Source organism: Antedon mediterranea, chromosome 4 (genome assembly GCF_964355755.1).
Source record: "Antedon mediterranea chromosome 4, ecAntMedi1.1, whole genome shotgun sequence".
Lineage (NCBI taxonomy): Eukaryota > Metazoa > Echinodermata > Crinoidea > Comatulida > Antedonidae > Antedon > Antedon mediterranea.
Genome location: NC_092673.1, coordinates 1,543,530 through 1,570,288, shown reverse-complemented (window position 1 = coordinate 1,570,288; position 26,759 = coordinate 1,543,530). Strand labels below are relative to the sequence as shown.

General features: G+C 30.6%; 1 protein-coding gene across 1 annotated transcript in view; it reads right to left on the bottom strand.

Moving 5' to 3' along the window:
• Positions 1-26,759, bottom strand: part of LOC140046134 (E3 ubiquitin-protein ligase RNF38-like) — a 59,088-nt gene that overhangs the window by 16,327 nt on the left and 16,002 nt on the right. Inside the window, exon 4 of the mRNA XM_072090672.1 lies at positions 3,781-3,995. Within this exon, the coding sequence (XP_071946773.1) occupies positions 3,781-3,995 (215 nt within the window). The remainder of the gene's footprint in view (positions 1-3,780; positions 3,996-26,759) is intronic.

Here is a 26,759-nt window from a genome sequence, read left to right as displayed (position 1 = left end):
TAGGTACTGTATAGATCAAAAGAATTGATTTGACCATTCATAAAAAGGTCATTAACCATATGGAAACAGGCCTTTGTGTTAGTATTGACGATCACTGAAACCATACAGACACTACAGAGATCCACAATGTGCCCTAAAAACACAACCACACAGATACATTGCAAGCCCTCAACACACAACCACACACACACATTGCAAGCCCTCAAGACACAACCTCACAGACACATTGCAAGCCCTCAAGACACAACAACACAGACACATTGCAAGCCCTCAAGACACAACCACACAGACACATTGCAAGCCCTCAAGACACAGTGCAAGCCTGCAAGACACAACCACACAGACACATTGCAAGCCCTCAAGACACAACCACACAGACACATTGCAAGCCCTCAAGACACAGTGCAAGCCTGCAAGACACAACCACACAGACACATTGCAAGCCCTCAAGACACAACCACACAGACACATTGCAAGCCCTCAAGACACAGTGCAAGCCTGCAAGACACAACCACACAGACACATTGCAAGCCTGCAACACACAACCACACAGACACATTGCAAGCCCTCAATTACATACAGTTTAATACAGGAAAAGCTCTGGGAAATGACTTTCCGAATACGTTTCCTGCTCTACAACAATATTTGGTGGAATTTTAAAGCAGCGTTTCATAGTCTGTTATGGACTGCTGTGTCATATAAACAAACAATAAAGTAAAATGAAATCAAGTCGTAATTAATGGGCTTAATTGTAACTGGATAGCATAATTTCAAATTTGATTATTGACCAAAAAAAATTAATGGAAGGATGCAATCTGTCAAATGATTACAAACACAGTTGTACTGCAGCATATTATTATGAAACTGCAGTAAACTGCAATTAACTGTTCATGTTTAACAATTGTTACTATTAATTAAGCATATAGAAATTACTGAGATAATTAAGTTAACATTTTTTTTCAGTTTTACATATTTTTTAACGGCAATGATAATCGTGGGTTGGTTGATGTGCGGTAGTTTTTTTTTTGCTCTTACACAATCTATATTACTTATGACATAAGTAATAGAGATGAATGTTATCAAAAAATACCTTGCGATCGATATTTCAATGGTAGCGTCGCACTATTCTAGTGACTTACCGCACGTAATATACAGAATATTAGAACAAAAAACATGGGTTTGAACAATTTTGTTATCTTCAAACCAAAAAGTGGTTGATTTTAAAATATTCACAGGAGTTCTGAAGAAATATCAGGAGTATTAGAACATCTGGATAAGGTTAAATAATTTAAAATATTAATTCTAAAGTAAAATCATTGGATAATTACTTTGGTTAACATATTGTATTAAGAACCAAATCAGAGAAAAACGCAACAACAACACAAAAATTAAGTTCAGAAATTTTACAATGCCATTGTTATTTTCATTGTTATTTAAATAAGCATGGTTTATATTTATTAGTTTTTGTTGATAGCAATATGGTTAAAAGATACAATAGGAAATGCTGATACCAAACAGGTGGCCACCAGGAAGTGCACCAGTACTGAATTAACCATCATTTATTATAATATTATCTTAAACATAGTTGTAACAAATATAGAAGGAAGTATACAGAAGATAAGTAAGGCTTTTGTAATAAGAGGAAGTCCCGACTAAAACATATGGGCAAACAAATCACTCACCAAATATATTTTTTTTATTTAAAACCTATTGTCAAATCAGTCCTCCACTTTTTAACATTCAAATTATTATTACTAGTAAACTCATAATATGCATATAAATCATTCTTTTACTCTATTTATCTTTAATTTTCAGTAATGGTATGTTCCAATGGTTTCTCTGCTAGGTTTCAATGTTTATATCTACTGTGTTCTACTGTCTGCACGTCCATACTGTACATATTTATTGTTGTCCTCTATATATATTGTACCAACCAGGGTTTCTGTATGTCCATACCGCCACAACATGATATTATCCATAAGCACACGTACACCTTTGATCAACATCTTAGTTTAAATGTAACTGTACCATTTATCAAAAACAGTACGCTATTACTGAAAGTGTGTATCGTACATAATGAAATTAAGAATAAATTAATAAACGTTATAAATTTGTTTGTGTTACATATTTGATTTGATTCAAGTTTTTTGATTATTTTTTTTTCATTATATATATATTTTTCGATTATTGACCATTTTTACTGATTACAAATTGAGATATAATCCAAAAAGTGCAGAGATTATCAAAGTAATCTTGCAGTTCTTATATATTTTGTTTTGATTAAACAGCCCATATTTGACATGCATCTCTTCCCTACCAATTATCAGATGGATTGGATAATCCCTCCTAATCTCCTACACTAATCTTACACATTTTTTGAAAGTTGCAGATGAAGGTGAGCTGTTGAATAATTGAATAACGTTTGGCATGGGTGAAATTACACAAAACAGAATTTTAGAAATAGTAAACACAATTTGTATTTAAGCTATTGCAAAATACTGTACAATTTTTGTTTTGTTATGCAAAAGAGGAAAGTCAGAGAAGCATAGAACTATCTTTAAAGAAATAAAATTGATTATTCTTCTGCAATTTTGATAGCAGAGAGTGTCCATCCTATGTAATCATTGAGGCCATAATCTAAGTTTAGAGATTTAAGCAGATGATAACAGAGAGCGATTACTCATTATTGTTGACTTGCAGTGCTGTCTCCAAATAACAAAGTATATATTACAGTTTATGCAAAACGGGCCAAGTTTCCAACATAATTTGGATTAAATTTTAATTAAAATTCATGCAATTTCTATCATAGAGTTACACACACTTAACAAAACACACTAGCTATATACCGTATGATTTTCTTGAGCTCTGTCTACACTATCAAACTTTATGTGACTTAAAATGTGATGTGTTATATATGGACACGATGATGTCATATCACTACCATATTTGGGCATATCACTACCATATTTGGGCATATTACTACCATATTTGGGCATATCACTACCATATTTGGGCATATCACTATCATATTTGGGCATAATACTACCATATTTGGGCATATCACTACCTTATTTGGGCATATCACATTTTAACTAGTAGGAATATATGAAAGTATTTTCTGTAATTTCAACCAATCACATTCTTAGTTTACAAAATGTGACAAATGTGTAAAATATTTTGTGGATGGAGTTCACGACCTAGATGATTTAAAGGGTAGAGCAATAGGAGAAACTAATGTCACCCATGTGTCAAAGATTCAGAAATATAATACACAAGTGTATTGATACTGTTTTGATAGTTGAACATTAAGTTCAAAACAGACAAGCTTCTTAAAAATGTTGCTTGGCATTGTTTAGTTAGTATGTATTGCTTACAAAAAGCTACCATGTTTAAAAGATAGTCTTTGAGTCTACAGAGTGCAGGTGTCTAAAAGTTATGGATGGGTAGCAAAAACATTAACATAGGTTTTTAAAGCTCTGTTTACACTATCAATCTAATTTGCCAAAATTAAGTGTGCCTAAATATGGTAGTGATATGCTTAAATATGGTAGTGATTTGACATCATCATGTCCATATATGGGCATATCAGTTATCACATTATTTTGTCACATAAAGTTTGATAGTTTAGCTTTAGATAGTGTTTTATTGATATTAGTCTGGAGCTTTTATGTTTAGCGGAGACCTAAAATAAGCTTGTAGGCTAGATGGAAGACTTTAAATGCGAGTGTCCCCGCCCACCTTTTTACCAACGCAATAACATCAATGCCATAATTTACGTACCTTCTCCTGTCGTTAATTCTAGGCTGTGGATTACAACGCTCAATTATTGAACCCAATCTTGGATTGTTATAATTACTTATGCTTGAACTCGGCTGCAACCAGGGTTGCGATTGATTTGGTGTTTGCCACGGCCGTACTAAGGGAGGACTCGGTGAAGCTGCCAAATCAATCAACCCTTGAGACATTCTCCTTCGTTTCCGTGTTGGGCTTTCACTCTATAAAGACAGAAAACAAACAGTTTTCGTTTAAAACCATAAGAAAATTAACATATTACTAATATGCACCAGTATGTATAAATACATTTTCATATGATGAGCTCTTGTTTTTCAGTCAATGATAGAATAAAAGTATTTAGTGTTTTACAATTTTATATAACGAAAATTTGGTGCAACTAGGGTCTCTATATCTAAGATCTTCGTAAAAGATATCTTTCACAAAATCGAACAAGTACAGGGTTGAAATCACAGGATGTCAACACACACATACATCAACATACTACTATATAAATGACTTGTATGACTGATATGCAATATTATTTATCAAATTACTTGTAAAACTATCTTATGTAAAAAATATAATAAATGAGAAAATATTCAAAATCAAGGTTAAGGAGAATGTTGGTGAAATCTGATGAGACATTTGATCTCATAGAAATAAAAAATATATTTAAAAAAACGTAAAACTTGATTATTCTGTTTATTTTAAATGAATTTTCCATCATGAAATGACATAATGGTTTGTACAGTACAGTATTTGCAAATGTCATGTTCGCCTTGTTGTGTTCATGACAATAAAGATTTATCTTATCTTATTGGGTTATCTTGTATAATTTTTAATAAAATGTACTAAAGGCATCACTGATTCAAGAGTTCTCAGATCATCGTTTCAATGTGTAGTTGTTGCTGAAACAGTGGCACTGTGGCATGGTGGTTGACATGTTTGGTTCAATTCCTAAGATTTTATACCTACTACAGTGCCACTACCTAAGCCTTGTATGAGACTTAAAAAGCATGGGTTTTACATCTTGTAATGTAAGTAAGTAAGTAATGTATTTGCTGTTGAATGGTGTAAAAAAACAAACTTTATGGCATAATTAGGTTATTCATGAGTTGGCTCACAAGCCATTAAACTATTCTTATCTAGTAGTATACAACTCTAACTTTATTTAATGCAGAATACATTAATAGAACACCAACTAACATCAACTATAATATTATACATGGCGAAACCTGCCAGTTGACAAAAACACAGGGGGGCCTTATGCTATTCACAGACTACAATGATGTTAATGATTGAATTTGTGCGCAATGGAATCTTTGAATACATTCTGCATCAATGAAATTAATTAAGCAAGGTGGTGTTGATTTGATTATTCAACTAGACCAAGTAGTAAAGCTATGTATAGCTGCACTTACTAGTAAGGATTCTAAAAAAAAATGTTTTCCCACATAACTTCAATATCATGAAGAATCGTTACGACAACTACAGAAGAATCCCTATTTGTGTCTCTTATAAGCTCTGTCTACAATATCAAACTAGTTTGACAAAAAAAGTGTGATGTGCCCAAATATGGTAGTGATATGGGCAAATATGGTAGTAATATGACATCATCATGGCCATATATGGGCATAGCACATCTTTTTGTTACTAAAGTTTGATAGTGTAGACAGAGTTTTAGGTGTGTGTCCCAAAGGAGAGGTTCTATTTTATGGACAACTAAATTACAATCTTTTGTACTCATTAATGATATCAAATTTAAAACTAGGACACACGCATTAACTAAAAACACAATAAGAATATAACCCCATAATTGCCAACCATCAATGTATAATATTATGCAAATTTAAATTCTAAATTGCAATCATGGTTAAAAGCTCAGAAAGAGAAGGTCATGGCCACTGCGCTAACACTGTTCAGTAACAATGACTAATTTGCACTTTTAGCGTTTAATAGTCTCAATTAAGATCTTAAAATGCTTACGCGATATGAATCGTTGCGGCAAAAACTAACGATATGTAGAAGAGTACCTTGCTCTTGGAATGATTCTCCCAAGAGATTACGCCTCAATTTAAAACTAACATAAAGAATAAAAGATATAGTTAACGCAAGTGTCATCAAATATATCTGATCATCAAAAAAATCATCTTAAAAATGTAAACAAAGATTCTAGATTTAAAAGCAGTTTGGAATTAAAAATCCAAAACAAAATACACTGGATAACGTCTTGATAAGACCAAACAACGGGTCCTCTAAAAACAGCTAATAGGCTAATAAGATTTGTACAAAATTGAGGGCGCTGTAGAAAATTCACTCATGCATGCAATTTCAACTATAAACAATTTTTTGTTAGGACAATACACGATCACTTCATGCATGTTAACTATGATACATTGAAATGAATAATACAAGATTATCGTAAGATCAAGGTACTTTTATCTCGTTTCTTCTTACTTATTAACAACCCTCCTAGAGCAATCTATAAATTAGCAATTAATAAAACCACAAGGTTAAAACAGTTCACTATCTATAGAGGGCTTACTTTTTAAGAGCGTAGACTACAAAATAATGCTAAGTAAAAATTAAGCTGGGCCAGGGGGGAAAACAACCCCTTAAAATAAATTTAGACTTGTAATATATCAGTTTTAATGACCAAAACAAATTAATTTTAACCTAGCCAAGAATGAATAAATTTATCTTTCACTATAAAAGTGATTTTTGCAGTTATTGACAGTCAATATGGCAAATTCAAGACATATTGAACAAAAAAAATGTTTCATTTACATAATTTTTCATAATAAATGATTTCATATATTTTATTTATTGGTTTTAGCTAGAAATATCATATTAAACTTTATATTGTCTTGGAAATCAACATCAACATTTTTTTAAATTAAAGTTGTACATTTAGGAGAGACTTCATTTGAATGTGCTTGCTTACTGGTGAGCAACAAACAAACTACAGTAATATATATATATACTATCAGATATTTTAATTTTCCTTCTGGATGTTTGTAGGATAGGTTATTAAATATAGTAATTATGAAAATCATTCATTAGTTCATCAGCACAGAGGTAGACTCCACAGGTTAATGCTAAGCTATGGAAATTCTAGATAAAGAAACAAAGAAATTCAAAACAGATTGTTATGAAGATTCAAGAAGGCACACATTGCTGTTCTCAATTTTACCTCCACATATTGCACACACCTCTGGTAAAGTCATCATAAAATATCACAATTCTGGTGGAACATTTTATATTTGTGTAAAAACATGCCAACATGTTAAAACTATCAGAGTAGAGAAAAGAGCTGTTGTTTTTACAGCATGGTCACTGCAAAAAGCACACCAGACACATACAGTACCCAGCATGGAACTACATTGGAGTGGTTAACAGCGCGTTTCAAACAAAAGATGAGATATTCGAATTCTTTGCGAAGAAACAATGATGATGTTGATTATTATTGATCCGGCACATTCAGCTGTTGAAACCTGCTGTGTTTAACATGTACACTTGAAGCAAACATCAAGTACTTGTTGCATTCTGTATTTTTATTAATATACAATCTGCTACAGCCTAGTACTGTACATTGTAAATTATTTGATCATTTCTTCTCTATCTTTAACACATCTTTTAATTAATGCCTGCATTTAGTCTGCAATCGTTTTTGCCTCAGATTTAGTTACAAAAATCTAAGGGTAGATGGTAAAAGTTGAGGGTGAGGAAGTAAATTAATTTTCAACGTAAATATTTTTTAGGTATTTAAGTATAAATAAGGTGTTAGGATGGCTCTGGAATAAAAACCTAAATATCTCAGTTTGGGTTGTCTCTCTCACAAATACACAATTCCAATCACTGGACTAATTCTTAAAATCATTAGTGGTTGTTGGAGATACACAAGTTTATTTTGTCAGATGGTCCTTTGAAAATCTGTCGACAATACAATAGCAATGTCACATTGTACTGTTAATGAAGTCTTCATTTCAAGCAACCATGGGAAATCCGATGTTGAACCAACAATTTTACAGGTGTTAAAGTTCTCAGGCAAAGCTTACAAATACTAGGAGATACTATACTAATAATTAATTAATTAATTAGAGGTTTCTCTTGTGGTTGGTATACTATCACATCATTAGTGTTATCATAAAGTTTAAAGTGTTATCGTAAAGTCTAAAGTTCTAGCATGTCAATAGATATCGTACATCATTTGGGTTCAGTAATAAATTATCATACAGTAACAATTGCAAACACAATAAGCTTTTTACCTTTGAATATGATATTAGTTCAATGTTCCCAAGTACGAACTACTGGAAGGCAACTCCTCTTCTGGACTGAGTAGTAACTGTATATTCTACTCATACTACGGTACTCATATTATGCTTCATAATAGCCTACTGGATGATGTAGTGGGAGTCTATGAATGTTTTGTTTACTATTTCTATAGAGATAGTGCAACGACCTAGAGTGTAAATCTGTATGACTGTTGACCCATGACTTATCATTAATCATGCTCAGTTTCTTTGTTTATTAAAGTACAATCTTTTTCTAGTTTAAAAATGGTAGCTTTATCTATGGGATCTAAGAGAAATCTATGGGATCTAAGGAAATCTATTTATTTTTATTTCAACAATATTTTACAAAGTAGTCCATCCTGCCGAAGATGATCATTAGGGACCCTCACAAAAATACATAATGATGAGACATAAAAATGTAACAATAAAAATCAAATTAAATATAATTTATAGGATCTAAGGGAAATCTATAGGATCTACAGTAAGGGAAATCTATAGTATCTAAGGGAAATCCATGGGATATCTATGGGATCTAAGGGAAATCTATGGGATCTAAGGGAAATCTATCAGATCTACAGTAAAGTAAGGGAAATCTATAGGATCTAACAGACTATATATTTTCCCTTAAGAAAGTGTCCTCTTAATAGTAGTTTCGTCCCAAACAACAAATAAATATGCATATAATAAAATGTATCATTTAACAATGAGTAAAACCTTACGAATATCTGGCCCATATCATTAAGTGAACCTACATTGTAGTTAGTAACAAAACAGCACTAACAACCCGTAAAAGTGGTTATGAATTACAAAAATTGTCTGTGCGTACAAATTACAAAGTACAAATTGTTATAATGCCACAAGAGAACAAATCAAAATGATATTATAATATATGTATCTAGGCAATAGGAAGGTTAAAGATATGTATACTGGTCTTTGTTAGCTCGCTACTCAATACAATTTTTTCCTTTGTATGTTAACATGCGTCGCGTGATTATTGTATTGTAATCTTTTATTATAATATAATTATTATATCATTTTTATTGCAGTATAATTATTCTATCATTTATATTTTGTATAGTAATAACTAAATATTTAATTTTCAATTACATTTTTTTTTTCTAATATTACCTAAACAATGACAAAGTTGATAAGGTATGTTAGGCTTCCAAAGCTCTGTCTACACTATCAAACTTGACAAATAAAATGTGATATGGCCATATATGGACATGATGATGTCATACTATTACCATATTTGGGCATATCACTAGCATATTTGAACTTTTTTGTCAAACTTATTTGTAGATAGTGTAGACTTCCATAAGTCATACAGGGGTTTGTATAAGTCGGCAATAATTTCATAACATTCAAATGTCTATTTTTGTTGAACAACTATAGCAACTCAATTTAAAATGTTATGTCAATGTCATACTCAAATTCATTAACATCTAGATATTTGTGAACTAATTTCAGAAGTTAAAATACAAACATATTAATGGTTCATATTTTACACAACTTTCCCTTTATTGGAAAAAAATATATCTAAAACATGATTTTTTGAAAGACTATTTATTTGTATGTTGATAGTGTTGCTATAATAACCTTTCAAAACTGTGTTTGTTGCTACAAATGCTAAATTCTACAATACCACAGCCAATTCTAAATATATAAAACAAACAATAAGCTAACCTTTCTTTGTTAACAGTTTCAAAACAACTCTTTTCTTCAATAAGAGTTTTGGCACATATTGAACCAGATACTAAGTTATAATTGAACATAACAAAAGTATTTGTGAATAAAGAGGAAGTGGGTGATTTAGTATAGAAATCAAGTGGTGCGAAACGATACTCCAGAATTGGAAAAATCTAATGGATTGTTGTGTACATTGGGTTGGTATACAGAAGTACGTTATGAGGTTATGTTATAGCTACCTTTCCATAAGAAAAACAAGAAGAAATGTACATGCTGTAATGTTTACCTTGATGATATACAGTACCATATTTATTCAGATAAAGCCCAGGGCGTTTATTGTTCAGGAGGGTTTTTAGGAGGAACGTATCGAGAAGTGATAATAAAATACAGTAGAAATCAGAATGCTTGGTAAATTGTAGATCATGTCAATCAATGAATTCTACTACAAATAGAAATGTGTTGGTAATACAATATTGTGTATATAATGCATGTGGCATGGCGTGGCGTTTATTCGAGGAAATAAATAAAGGCCTGGAGTGTTCATTCGAGGGGGAGGGGTTGCGTTTATTTGAGGAAGGCATTTATTTAAAGCGAGATGTTTATTTCAATAAATACAGTAGTTGTTGTTCTGGTTAAATTTATAACAGATTTAAAATGGAACTTGCATAGCAACAATATTATTTGGTATTAAAATTGTGAAAAATGAAAAACAAATGTTCTAAAATCTAGCTGAGGATCAATACTGTAAACATCTGTCTGGTGTATTACAATGTGTACCTGTAATAATTATATTGAAACAATGGAAGCAGTAAACAAACAAACAATATCAGTTGCAATAAACCACAATGTCTTCCTTCATTTTTCTATGATCATATATCTTTTGAAAGTTTTTTTTATTTTGCTGGTACTATGTTTTTCATTAGAACTATGTTATTATTATGAAGAAGTGGGTTGGTAACTTGTTTTTATAAATCAATATTTCTCAAATAAACCATTAAAATGAACTTTTGAACTTGTTATATGTTTATAACGCTTACTCTGGCTACTGTTTGAAATGCATGGAATCATTGAATGTGACATGTATTGTATCTAGTACTTTGAGCTTGAAAAATGTCTGGTGGTAGTAGGCCCTAAAAACATGTATTGTAGAGTATCAGTACATTTTGCTTGAATAATGTCTATACTTCAGTGTCCTTTTAAAATTAGTAGGCCCTAAAACAAGCATTCTTACTTCATAAGAAACTACCATTATTAAAGCTGGTAGGTCAGTACAGACTTCATATGAATCATGTTCTAGTGATTAATGTGACTCATCTTAAATATATTTAAGCACTATTAACCAATTGGATCTTAATCTGATTTTCCATCTCAACAAAACACAAAGAACTTATGGAAAATGAAACAAGAAAGGTTAAAGTTCATATAAAATATTCATAAAAAACAAAGCATATACCACAACAACCTCAGAAGGTTATCTTAACTGCCTTTAGCAACCCTTGTTCCGGTCCTATACATTTTAAGTAATACTATCAACATTAAGATCAATACAATGTATTGTATGCAATATTATATCTAATTCTTAGGGTCAGGTTTATGTTGACATAGTATAATGAAGTAAAACCACCAATACATAAAACATAAGAGTGTTTAAACTTTGCATTGCCTTGACCTATGCTGAGTAGAATGACCTAAATATCTCAACACATTTATTAACAGAAGCAATATCAGCTTCAATGATTTTCTTTGTTGTTCACCTTTTGTATTTCCTAAATATTATAATTTCTCAAACTTATTCTTTTTGGGTGCATTTTACACCACAAATTTCCTATACAAAGTTTAATCTCTGTTTGGTTTATTCAAAGATTACAAATTCCCACAACAAATTAAAATGCAATGAAGCAACCCAACTAATGAAAACTGTGAACACTATTTTTTTTTATATTTATAAAAATGTCAAAGGTCATAGTAAGCCAATCACAGTGACAAGATTCTATTTTGGTGTCCATATGCCCGATTGGAAATACCGGATGTTGCTCTAGAAATTATTCTTGACTCCTCCTAAATGGTGACTAAAACTCTGACCCAATTACAGCTGTCACGCTTCACTGACCACCCTACTCATTTCAACAAGTATAAACTATAATTTATAAATACATGAAACCAATGAAAAAAAAAAACAAGATTGTGTCATATTACATCTTATTTATATTCCAAAAGGCAAATTACTGAACAAAAATCTGTGGGTATCAGTAGCTGGATCTTGATGGAGAATAAAATAAGCAAAAGGCTATATTATAAATCAGTAGAAGAAAACAGTCAAAAGAAAGTGCCAAGTTTTTACTTTTTTTAAAAAACTAACTAATCTTTACTAACTATAATACTAAAATTGTAAAAAAAAAACATACTTAACTTAGTATAAAAACAATGAGTATAGACATTTACTTTCTAACAATCTAGATCATCTTCATTCAAGACATTACACTTTGAGAATGGGGTCACATGAAGTATTATATGAAATACATACTGTATTTAATTCCTTCTGATTCCAATGTTTCATTATTCTCAATCCAATTACATTGGTTGTTATGGTGACCATTTTTTTTATTAGATGACACCTGTAATTATTTTTACATACTACCTTACAGATTTTAATAAGTACAAATTTGGTAAAAATTAAAACAAAATATAGTAGTAGATAAACCTATTACTTATATTAAAGTATACCTCTTTATCTTTTATGTAATTTTTAACATCATTGAAACAATTGATATTATAGTTAACTGTAAAGTTGAAGAAAGAAACATTGGAAACTGTATATCCTACCTTAGTATAACAATTCGCTTTATATGATTTAAACTAATCGGTTTGCAAAAGATATTCTTACACTGAATTCTTATACATCCTACTCCTTCTCTGGACTCAGGAACACTGAGCAACAAAGCTTACCTCATGGCTTACGGTATCAGAAAACAAAGAACAGGATTTAGGCATGGGCCAGAAGTCCTGATAAAAGGTATTTATGTTTACTAGTAGTTACACAAAGGATTAGCATCAGCTACTCCTACAGAAATCCTACTTTAACCTACCAGTACATTTTACCAATCCTGGAAAAGACATCATTGATTGTTTTACTCCTTTATTCTTTAATTCCATGTTTTCTAATGATATATTCAATCCAAAATCCCATACTACAGAACTCCCATATTAAGAAGGATTTATGACAATAAAAAAAAAAATCAATAACTTTGTCTATGAACTAGATCACATTCAGAGACTTATTGACTAAACAAAAAGATTAAATAGCATTAAATAACATCTTGTCCATAATGCAAGCATGAAAACATTATCTTAAAATAGAATGTTTCACCCTATTTTTTACTTCCATGACTAATCAGTGTGCGATTATAATTTTCATAATTATGTTTATTCTTCTATAATATATTTGCATATCTCATTCTTTGATGCTACAGTAGTAGTAGACTATAACAAGTGGAAATGCTTTAGCATAAACCGAATGATTGCTAAAGGCTTTTGTTGGCGTCAGCTCTCTCGAGCCAGACGAAGCGTTCACTCAACTTCATGTTTAAAAGCTAAGGTGTTTTCATCGCCTTTTTCCTTTTGTGTCAGGCAGAAAGTTATCAATATTCTGATAACGATGTAATTTTTAGGGTAAGAAATAATTCCGAGAAGCAATTTGTTTAATAAGCAAAACGATTTAGAAAAACATAAAATAATGTTTACCCGTTATCAAGGACAAGTAATTCATTTTTTTCCAACGGGAATATTATTTATTAAAATTAAGAGAATGTGCGAACATGTTTGAAACGCAATTGTTTAAATGTAGACAAAATGACGACTGGGTAGATTGCATTTCCATATTGAGATATCTTGGTAGTTAAGGAGAGATTTGAATATATTCAATCAGGCTTAATTCAAAATCTAGTGCATACAGTAATGCTAGTATACACACATTATGTAATAATAATAATAATGTTATATTAGAAAAAATTAAATATATACTATATTTTTGGATTGAATTTGACTGAACACAAACCCTGCAAATCTAGTTCAACATTTATACGACACATTACATAATTATTATAAAATTATATACGAAAAAATCAATTAAGTTCTTGATTTTAAGAATTGAATTCAAGCTCTGCGTTTGAAAGGCGAACTTTGTATGTACAATAACTACAATAACATACAGAAAGTGCTAACAATATATTATTTATGTTATGCTACTTTAATCATCAATTGTTTAAAATCAATTTGTTTTGTTCCTTTAAGACAATGAATATGCAAATTTTAAATGAGATAAAATGTTAAATTTTACATTGTAAGTAAACGATATTTCTTATTTCATATAATGAAACACACCAGTGATGAGTGGTCGCTTAGTTTTTTTCTACTCAGATGAGTTCATTGTACTCTATACATCATTAAGTATTTTGGAGTTGTAAATATTTTGCTTAATCTCACTTTGTTTTTTTCCTTTTTCTGTCTCAAAATGTCATTTTTTGTTAATGTAATGCGTCCGTATATGTTTTATGTTTATGCTTAGGACTACAAAGACAAGCCACTTTGGCTTCTGTGTATCTTAACCTATAAACTATGTAAACTGTTGAATATTGAATAAATGTATGTACCTGGATTTACCAAAAATGATGAATTTACTGAAGCAACCAACTGCTGTTGATGGTTACAAACAATATGACAACAAAAGAGAAGATTCATGGGAATAATATATCACATTATTGCTGTATCAACGTAAATGTTCTTGTTTACACAATTAACTGCAATAAGAATTTTCTTTTAAATTAAAAACTGAATTAATTATTTTTTTACAACGTATATTCACAGTAGTCGCATGAAAATATCTACTGTACCATCACAGACACAATTTGCGCTGATTACCAGCTTTGCATTATGGAAGTATGTTTCCATAGGTGTTTGATCCAAAAAATGACTGGGGTGATAATGTGCAGCGCATTGAGAGCTTGCTTATACACTATATGCGCTATAAGAATGAAAGTTATTATTAATATCATTTTTTCGACAGTCAAATTCAACCATAGATCTAGTTTTATATAGAAATTGTATGTTGGCAGGAGCAGTGAAATTGTCACTCACAGTCAATAAACAGTATATAGTAACATCAGAAATGGACAAATAAACCATGAATGAAATCGACATTATTTACTAACAGACACTGAAAACAACAAACGAACAAGAAAATGAATAAACAAATTAATATATCTTGATCAGAATCTCTTTTCTAGTTAAATTATCATTTTTTTTTAATAGTATTCCAATTTTAGGATTACAGTCAAATCTTGCTTTAAAACAATGCAATATGGATAAGTAATGTTAAGCTAGATAATTTTGCTTTTCAAATTCATATTTCTTACTCTGTCTACTAATCTCCTTTAATCCTTAAGTACGGTCTAAGACCACCAATATGTGCGTATTCACAATTATTACCGGATTATTTTAATATTAATAATCAGTATACTGTTTTTCAACTACTGACATTTTTCTACAGGGATAATAAATTCTAAAAAATGTTTAGTTTTTACTGTTTGGTAGCATATATAAATAAATTCAATATACTTTATGACTACAGTCTACTGTATATATAAATTAATTTAATTCTTTATTATAAATAATTTTGGAAAAAGGAAAAAATCAAACCCAATTATTTTACTGAACAGTAAAAACATACTTGATGTTCACCATAAGATTAATTAAATTAATATTAATTCAATATACTATATGAAATGGAACCTATAAATTAAACAATAATTTAATCAGCTATATAAATAATTCTAAAGATGATTCTATATTATTCTACCAAATCTATATATCAATTTTCTATCATGTAATTAATTTGTATTTAAGAAGTAACTTAAAAAACCTACTATAAAACTGAATGCACTCAACAGTTGGTAATTGCTCCTTATAGAGGCTACTTTGTAGAATTTAAATTCATCTACACAAAAATTAATATATTTTACTTTAATTATTGAATGCTAAGTAGAAAAACAAAAATAAGTACAGACTTATTGAATACAGAAATGCACTTAAAAATTAATTGTAATGACCTAAATGAACAAACGAATGCATGGCCAATGTGACCTCATGGCAAAACAAAACATCTGAATAATAATAACATGGCCTGGACATTTTAAAATGAAAAACAAAACAGTAAGAAAAACAACAGGATTTGATAATACTTACATCTAGTCTGTGTGAAACCCCACAAAACAGAATGTATCTTTTATATGTGTGCATATGCTATTAAAACATCCTTCATATTATATACCGAGGAGCAGCATAAAATGTGGTTGATTTTCTCTTTGTTGTGCTACTACTACGGTGCGATAAGATTGAGCGCGCTCTCTCACTGTTTCTGTGGCTTCCTGCAGGGCATTTGCCCTTGCGTTTTATTGAGCAGGTCTAACAACCCTGCCTAGCATTGACAAAGGGAATACCATCCAATTACCATAGCCTTTACCATGCCAAGGCTAAACCTCTTCCAGGCTTTTTGGAATAGTCCATTATTTTTTATGGGGATAAATAATCAACAGGAAGTAAATGTAAACAAATGCATTGAAGTTTAAAGCGTAAATGTCTGGAAAATTTTCCAAAAAATATAATAAAAAGTACCATAGCAACGTACGATAACAATACTTTTTGTTAAATTGTGTTTAAATTGTAAAAATGTAAATTGAATGTCAAAGAGGAATAGATTACTAAATAAATAATATGATTGTTAATTCACAGAAGATGAACAAATAAAATAAAGTAAAGCATAAATATATATTATAATTAATTTAATTAATTCATTTTCAGTTTATAACTGGGCAGTTTAGAATTTTGTCTGTGCCTATATTATAACTTCATAAATGTAATTGTAATTACTGATGATTTCAATGTCTTTGGTGTTTACACAAACTGTTCAAAATATAGCGTTAATTTACAACAAAATAGTTTATCCATTTAAAAAAAATTTAGTATGTAAATACACAATTATTTTTCATTAATTCAAATCTCTTGATTTTGTATGAATTCAATCCAACCATAATCACATGTATAAAGCTCTGTCTACACTATCAAACTTTAACAAAAAAAAGTGTGTGCCCAAATATGGTAGTGATATGATTAAATATAATAATAATAATTATAATGATAATAATAATAATAATTCATTATTATATAGCGCATATAAGCAAGCTTTCAATGCGCTGAACATTATTACCCCAGTCATTTTTTTTGGATCAAATGCAGCTAGTAATCAGCGCAAAGTCGAGTCTTGATCTAACCGGGTACCCATTTATACACCTGGGTGGAGAGAGGCAGACGTAAGTAAAGTATCTTGCCTACGGATACAAGCAATGCGGCGAGAGTTGGATTCTAACCTTGGTCTCACAATCAGTAGTCCAACGTCCAACACACTGCGCCACACGCCCTCACATATGGTAGTGATGTGACATCATCACCACCATATATGTGTACATCACATTTTTTTGTCACATAAAGTTTGATAGTGTAGGCAAAGCTTTAGATAAATACAACATTTGTAAAAACAAACTGCCATTTTGTTCTCGGGTAAAACTTACAATATCAAGATGAATCTAGCTAGCCTGAAAGCACACCTTTCTAGCCTACAGTGAAATAAATGCTAAAGCTAAAGACCAAATTAAATATACTTTATTTTTTTAAAGTTCATTTGATAAGTCTCTCTTTTGGCTGTCATAATCAATCATTTTTTCCCCTTGGAGTTCGGTATCATTGATTTACAACCTGTAGACATATCACGTAAATAACCCTTAAATTACTATGAATTTCTCAAATCAAAAATGAAAAACATGGCTATAACATGTCACGTTACATAAATCTATTTTTATAATGTACCTCTATTTTTATAATGTACCTCTATGATACATAAAAACTATATTTAAAATATTGGATTTAATCATTACTATCATATTATACAACTAAAAAATAATGATTTTTTTGGCTAATTTCAAATACATATATATATATATATATATAAATCATACTGTAAATTATAGAAACAGTGCTCATATTTGGAACATGATCTCATACGCGATTATGAGATCATGTTCCGAATATGAGCACTGTTTCTATAATTTACAGTATGATTTATATATAATTTACACAGTGCTACGCAACTTCATTGATTTATATATATATATATATATATATATGATAACTAGATCATCTTTGCACTCACCCTAAGAAAACTCTTTTAATACTCATAATTCCTCCAGGTTTTTAAGGTACCTTCAACCCTAGTGTATTCTGGGTAATATTGATATAAAGCTACAATTGTATTGGACGTTCTGGTAACACATGGCAAGTTTAACAATTATAACAGCCTGATAACTTTACCCTTAACGATATTAACCAAATGATAATGCAAATGAATAAATGATGATGGTTATCTAAAGTACAAGTGGTTATTTAATGATAAATTAATATTAATGAAATACAGCACCACATAAACTCACCAATACAATGCTCTATCACCCACTAAAGGAGACACTCATTTTAAGCTGTAAAACTTTATTTTTTTTAACATTTATTTATTCAGGTTTATATATACTAAAAAATGCTGAAAAGGCTGAAATTTACAAAAATGGAAATTGGAATTACAAATGTTTTAGTAAGAATATGAGGGGAAAAAATATTAATGCCAAAAATATAATTTTTTCATCAAATCAAAGAAACAATTAAAATAAAATACCAATATGCTGTTTTTATTTATTATCATATTTATTAAAGCTAGCTATTTCTTAAGCAAGCAATAGTATTCCCTAAACATGTAAACATTCCCCTAAAATAAATCGACTATTCCATATCTGAACCTAAGATAATCCCTATTTTGATTTATAGAGTCGTAGCTTATTTGCATATCCATCGAGCTTTCTGATTGGCTGCACACAATGGCAGGTCAACTCCACAATAATGAAGCAAGAGAATCTCATTACAGTGCTGTGTAAACATTCCTTAGAGGGCGCCAGATTAAATCAAGAAAATGATTGGCTTACATTGGTCAAGGACATCGGAAGAAAGGAAGTCTATTATAACAAGAAAAAACACCTTTGGGAAAATTAAAAACAAAGTGGTCTAAAATTACACCTTGAATTTAAATAACATCATTGTCTCACCTTCAAAACAAAACATGGTTCTTAAAAAATGTTTAAAACATTGAATGTGAATGCGTTGTTTTTTCACAAGCTCAAAAGATGTTATAATTACTGTATATGACCCAGTAATCCCATTTGGAGATTTGTTATTCAATTTTTTAAAACAAATTAAACGTTTACTATATTATCATAAACTTTAAAATAAAAATTACAGTAAAAAAACAAGACGTTTTGGAACCATCATGGAACAATTTTAAATTAGTGAAAAAGAAAAAACACTAAAATAATTTTTAAAATAAGCTTATCCTTGATTAATTAGTAAACAATTTGGCTTTAATTGAATTCATAGTTCTTTGATCCAAATCTCTTTAATTAAACAATCAAACTTGGATTACATTTCAATTTCTTGAAATACTTAAGCATCAGTAAGAATGAAATTTTTCTGTTTTATCGATTTAAAAAAGTCAAAGCGAAACAAAGTTAAATAGAAAGTTGCCATTTTGGATTCCTAATCATATTATATTCGCATAGTAACAAGCTGACCTAGAGGTCACCAACGCTTACAGAGTGTGTTATGCAAACTACACTGAACCAGCTTAGCAATTTGGAGAGACAAACTCCCACCAGCAGGGTACCCATGTGGTATCTTAGCCCGAATTCTAAGTGCGATTACTAAGCAGGCCTACACACAAGCAAGCCCACGCATTGGCTGGCATCTCTCGTCCGTCTACACAAACCACTTGTTTCCATTCGTCTTGCTACACAGATCTGACAGTCGACTCCTGCTGCACTACAGGTAGTCCAAGTTGATGAATCATGTTTTTACTTGCAACCAGTACATTTTGCAATAAACCATGTTTAGAACATTGTTTAATATCTACTGAAATATCTCTTGTGACTCAGGCCAAATAAAACAAACTGTTTTTAGTTTCATATTCCAGAATTTAAACAAATTTGTTTGATGATTAGCTTTTAGTCTATCCTCCTTTAAGAACACTTAATGACCGCGATCATGTCATTTTGATGGAAAATTAAGCGATTCTTTAAACTGAATGTGACTATTTTTGGGACAAGAATAAAATAGGAAATAATAGTATAGTCATGTTTCTTAAAAATTGAGAAGACATGAAACAAATTGTTAAAACTAAATGCAATATAATAAAATGTTAATTGTATTGTAAATGCTTGATGACAACATTATATATTAGTTAATTATAGTATTGGTTATGGAAACAATAATTATTAAAATGAACTTAAATTTAAGCAGCAACACAAAAAGAGTTAATGGAAATATTATTTTAAGTTATTATTCACAATACAACTTATGTTATTGTTATCAGTTAAATCTTTTCTACAATTAATATATTGAAATCTATTTTATGATAAAGCACAACAAAGAGTCAAATCCAGAATAAATATCAGTCTCCGACAAAGAAGAAAGAACAATGAATAATTTGCAGTTATTGATATCTTTGATCAATGGTTTCCATAGTAAATTCAACAAATAGCTCCCAAGTAATATTGTACAAATATTGGCATGTTGAAAACGATGGTAGAGCCGCGACGAGCAACAGTTAATGTTAATACACTTATAGTCGTTTGGCTTATGCAGAATATATTTTTGCTGGTTTTCAATTTTCTGTTCTAATTGTCACTCCTTACAAAAAAAATAATAATTAATGTGTTCAACACAAGAGGGCAGTATACTAAATGTTATATATTTCTGATAAAACACTAACTTATGATAAATAATAAATCAATAGGCCTACTGTAACATTGATGTTTGCTTTCTCAGCACTACTACATTAATCTATATCCAGTATCTTTGCAATATCATATTTTCTTAATGGTACACTTGTTCCATTTCCTTTAGGACTCAGGGTGAGGTTTCTATAGGCCTACTGTCCCTTTAAATTATACCAACTTCTTTCTTATTCCATGCAAGCACCAGCATATAGGGCAGATTGTTTGTCACAGTGCATTTAAGTTAGACTTAAGAAATAGTTTTTATGATTTTTGTCCCAGTTTGCATTTCATCGTTTAAAATGTTAAAAGAGGAATTATTCCGTGCAAGCACTGCATTATTACAGCTTATTTTGTCACAGTCTCTTTAAATTGGGATTCTGAAACACAGTAATATCAATGATTTTTCACAGTTTGTATTTCATCGTTTAAAATGTTAAAAGGGAAAATATTCCGTGCAAGCACTAGTACATATTATTTTGTCACAGTCCCTTTAAATTGGGCTTCTGAAATACAGTAATATCAATGATTTTTGTCACAGTTTCCTTGAGGTGACTGTCCCTTTAAATCTCATGATAATGATGTGCTACTTAATTCTAAGTGTTTCCTTGAGTTTCAGACACTAATAATCCTCCATTCAATGCCTATCCAATAGTAAGTTCACTATCGCAAAATAATTCAATAATGTTCTAGCTATTACATTAGCATATGTGAAGTCAAGAGTCATTATTCAATGTAAGCCCTCAAGAACATAGCACATTAAACAAAGCTACTAAACTCTGAATGTACTTGCTTCATTAATTTTAATCAGTAAAATGAAAATTTGTTTATACCCAATTACCAAAAAAACCACAACAAATAGTAGTGCACTATTGTTTGACAAAAATTTTTGGCATATTGTTCTATAAAAAAATACTTATAATAAAGGAATAATATTATGACATGATGAGATAAATGTGAATAAAAGTGGTGTTTAAGCTAAACAAAACAAAAAACAATATACAGTATATATTGTGACGTACTGTAAATCCCATTACTCTTGCGGCTTATAAATATATGGATAAAGAGCATTATGTGATTATTCATTCAAACTTGGACCACGGTTTATAAACAGATTTGATAACTATGTTTTAAAGAGGTTTGAAATACTTTTGAACAATTCAAAACATTATTGATTTTAAAAAAATTTAAAAAGATTATACTTAAAGTTAATGTTAAAACTATTTGGCAAAATTGTAAATTTTGTATTATTGATATTTAATAAATTGAAAATTAATTTCATTTCAAATTGAGAGTTTTAGATATTGTAATTTTTTAGTATGTGTCTTTATAAAGTCAAAGTGCCAAATCCAATACGCATATGTAGTAATGTTGTATAACATAATCTGAATTTCTTCTAAAGTTGTATATACATTGTATGAATATGTAAGAAGCCGTTTGAATCCATACAGACTACACAACAGTGAGAAGGCAGTGCAACGAAGCAAACAAAGTTGATTTTACTTCAACTTAAGTGTAATTTCTCAATCTCAGAGTCTTTCTCCCATTTAAGATAACATGCCTAGTGGCTACGACACTACGACTATAGACTGTACGGAGCCGCCTTTTCATCCAGACCGTATTTCCCTTTCTTACGAATAAAGGCTTGTAGGTAAACTGCAACCGAGGTCATAAAGTAGGAATACAGTACCGTAGTATGCCTGTGGCTAAATCAGTGTGTTTAATACAAACATCTGATTGGACAGCCTTGTATTTTAAATAAATTTAAAATACTGATAGATCATTGGAAATGATTCATTGTACAGTATAGTTTCATTACAGAAGGTAGCATTTCAGAGTTGAAAAAACATCCCATGATAATTTTGAACACAAACATTTTGTTGTCTACACTATCAAACTAGTTTGACAAAAAAAGTGTGATGTGCCCAAATATGGTAGTGATATGCCCAAATATGGTAGAGATATGACATCATCATGTCCATATATAAGCATATTACATTTTTTGTCACATAAAGTTTGATAATGTAGACAGAGCTTAAGCATATTAAAGTTGCAATTGGTAAAAAAAAAGATTTTTCCTATGAAATTAGGTAAAAAAAATAACTTTTAAATTAAATGCAACACAAGATGAATAGGTAAAATGAACCTGTTGGAAATAATACAAAAGAAATAGGTTCGTGAGTTGGTAAATGAATTTCCGCCGAGAGCAAACTAAACTTAGATAATAAATGCCAGAAAGTTACAGAATGAGTCAGAAGATAAAATGTTAGGTCAGTAAATAAACTGATAAAAATGAAAGAAAAATAGTGAAGTCTGAAATAGTAAACTGCATGAACTCAGAATAAAATGATCAATGATGAATGTGGAACATTTTTCTCATTGTTAACCTCAATTAATTAACTTAATTGCGATAAAGAAATGGAAAGCCACTAGCCACTTTAGTTTCTGATTGTCCTTGTTTATTTTTCGTACTGTAAGATGGTACTTAATTAAAAAGTAAGATACTAACCCACCCCAAAAAAAAAAACCAACAAAAAACACAGCAAACCTTATTAAACCAACATAAAAGCGATTGAATCAAGTTTCTTATTAACTACTTATTTTGGAGAAAAAGATTATTTTGGTTTAAAATAATTAATATGCTCCACAACCCTACAAAACACATCCCATACAAACAAAATAAACGTTACTGAATCTATAATAATATTTACTATTTTCATAAATAATTTTTCAAATCTCTGTTTGTGTATTATTAAAATGGAACAACAAGTTTTGTGTAGAGGTATCACATTTTCATTACATGTTTCAAACTTCCCCAGGTGATTTTAATGTAACCATGCCTGCCAGAATATGACTAATGTTTTTTAAGCATTTAATGTTATTATCTCTTGTTGAAATGTGTTCACCTGTTGAGAGCTAACAGATTTAAAGAAAGAGTCATATTAATACCTTACTACTACTATACCTTGTAAACCTGTAGACATATTTTATACTTTTTATCACACATTATGTCATGTACAAAGTACAATGTACTTAGCCTAAATAAACTGGCTGCCTTTTCTATTCTATTCCATATAATATCAACAAAATATAAACTTTGTTTTTAGTTTACAAATTCTCTTAATCAGTGTTTTAACTTTCTAACATGGTCTACAGTAGCTTTTATTTAACAAAGTAAATTTGACTGAAGAAATGCTTTACATTTGTTGATAATGCCAACATCCTAGGCTGCTATCATGTTATTGGCTGCGGGGCTATGATATGCTAATTGTATGGCTGTACTATCAGAACAAGGCCAGTTGAAAACAAGTTCACAAAATGCTTTCCACATAGTTCATTCTTTAGTTTAAGTAAATAGTAAAAAATTGTGGTTTTGGTAGAATATATTTAATGCATAATATGTAAGACATATCGTATGCGTTCAACATTGATGTAACGTAGAACAGAGTTCATGTAATTGTAACTATACTTATAATATTATTTCCACATTCTCTCAATTTGATAGTAGTTAAGCAGATTTTATATTGGTTATTTGATATAAAATGAAGATAATATTTTCAGAGAACTTTGAGGACGTTTTGGGGTAAAGATAGATAGATATTTAATGCTAAGAAAAGTATGTATGTTATTGTAGTTGTACTTTTGGTATTGTTTGTACACTACACAAGTTAAAAATGGAAAAAAAACTTTACTAGAAAATATACATCAGTTATTTATAAAATGATACCAAATTGTATTAAAATATATAAAAATATAAATGAATGTAGTATAATTGATAATTTTAATGCTAAAGTAGACTTTTTTTAAAGAAAACAATTATACTGATAGTCTCTTTCAACATTAATAGAAAGTCTCTCAAGAGCTGTATATAAATTTAGAGGCCTTAGAAATGGACGGGTCAATAGGGCTTTGTCCTATGAGTCACGGAATAGACTCTTGACTATAAGGAAATGCTAACAGAGCTAGGCTGTGTTTTATCAGTTTAGTTGAGGCAACAGACATCAGGAAAAGCCTAAAGGTAGGCTTATAAACCGCATGCGATATAGTGTCCTACCAAGCCTGCAGACAGTCTTAGAAAACTTGTGTAATACTAAGCTTAACACTGAAACAACAAAATTTAATGCTGAACACAGTATTATCTAGGATTAAAAATGTTTTTTACATTTTGCTTTTAATAAAATACAGGATTTCATGATTTATAGTTAAAAATCCATTACGAAAAATTATTATAATTCATCAATTTTTTTCAGTATTATTATGTTCTGTATCAACATTTCAACAAGAAGGTGACACAATAAAAAGTAAATTTATAACATGTATAAAATAGAAAAGGAAAAATTAATCAAGAACAACAATTTTAGAACTAGGTTAGCATTTGCTAGGATATATCAAAGTTTCTTTTCTATATCACAGAATAATTCTTAGATATCTCTATAAAACAGGAGTAAATTTCATCTGTTTATGTGTTGTCTAAGACAGATGTTGTATGGCATTAACAGTTGCTGACAATTTGTCATCCATGGATACAAAAATTAAATATTCTATTCAAAATTAATGAAAACACAACCTCTACAATGCCTTCCCTCTCTAGATGTACACACACTACAGTAAAACTTGCATAAAATGGAGTTAAAAGCAGTAACAATGTTACACCTATGTGTTGTTAACTTAGATGTAATGTACATGCAATATTAACTAGGTTTCATAGGTATATTCATAACGTTTGACCGCCTTACAGTTAGTTGAACACAGTTAAACAGCAAGATTGACTGTATTTATAACTCTGATAGAGAAAAGAAACCAGTCCATTAGACTGTACCATTTATGGAAAGGGGTGTTCAATGAATTTTCTACATTTTGAGTATATCTCGCTCTTCAAGAAGAATACGGCATTTGTCGGTTTATCCAGGTAAGCTAGGCACAAAATAGTCTACATTTTTACATGACAGCTACGTAGCCGAGTGCCGCATCACGAAAACAAAAGCTAAGTATAAATCATTCAAAGCCAAAGTTAACTGGATGTATATCACAGTAGGCATAATCAACTTAGGCCCTGTTCAGACCCATGGCGTTAGACCGTTTTAGCGTACGACGCTAAAAGAATGTGTGTCTGAACAGTTGGGGATTAGCGTACAACGCGTCGTACAACGGTTGTAGCGTTGTAGTGGAAAACGGTTGATAGTACCGTTTTAGCGTACGACGCTACTGTAAGTCAATGTTGTATCCAATCAGAACGTTTCCTGTTATGACGCGAAACAAGGTTTGACCTAGGCTGACATCTTGTATCGTCAATGTGTGAGATGGATTTCAATAACAAAAAGGCCAGAATAAATAAGGCCTAACTACACTACAAATACAACTATTACAAAGGCTACAAACTTTTATCAACTGATTACCATTATATTTTCTAACAAATGACATAAATACATGCACCTTGTATTTAAACATAGGGACTACGATCCCATCCGCTTTTAGGCCTAGCTAGGCCTAGAGCCATTCACGCATTTCATTCAAGCTAAAAACTAGCGTGGGACATCAAGTCACTCATTCATACAAGGCAGACTAGACTGGACAAGTTTAATGCTGAAAACCCCCTAACTCCTAAAAAAATCAGTAAACAAACAAGGGGAGCTGTGTCTCTTTTATTAGCAAGTTAAGGGTTATTTTCAACCGACTGGACCAAAGAATATATATATTTGACTGGACTGGATAGACTAATAACAATCATTTTTTTCTTCATCATTACGAGGCCTGCTTTATTTTTGTTTTTAAAATGTTTTTTATAATTTTACTACAAAATAAAAACAATAGAAACAGAAATTTGGCTTTACTATGAGGTATGTTTTATTTACGGCAAATTTTGTCATAATTGTAGGGCTGGGATCTAGGCCTATATACAGTGGAAATAATGATGAAAACACGTGTGTAAGAGCATATGAATATGCAACTAGAAACAACCTGGATGACGTACTTCCGTTGTAACGATAATCGTACGCTATGGGTCTGAACACCTCGTTTTTTTCTCTGCGGTGTGTAACGTGACCTTGATAGTAACGTTGTACGCTAAAACGGTCTAACGCCA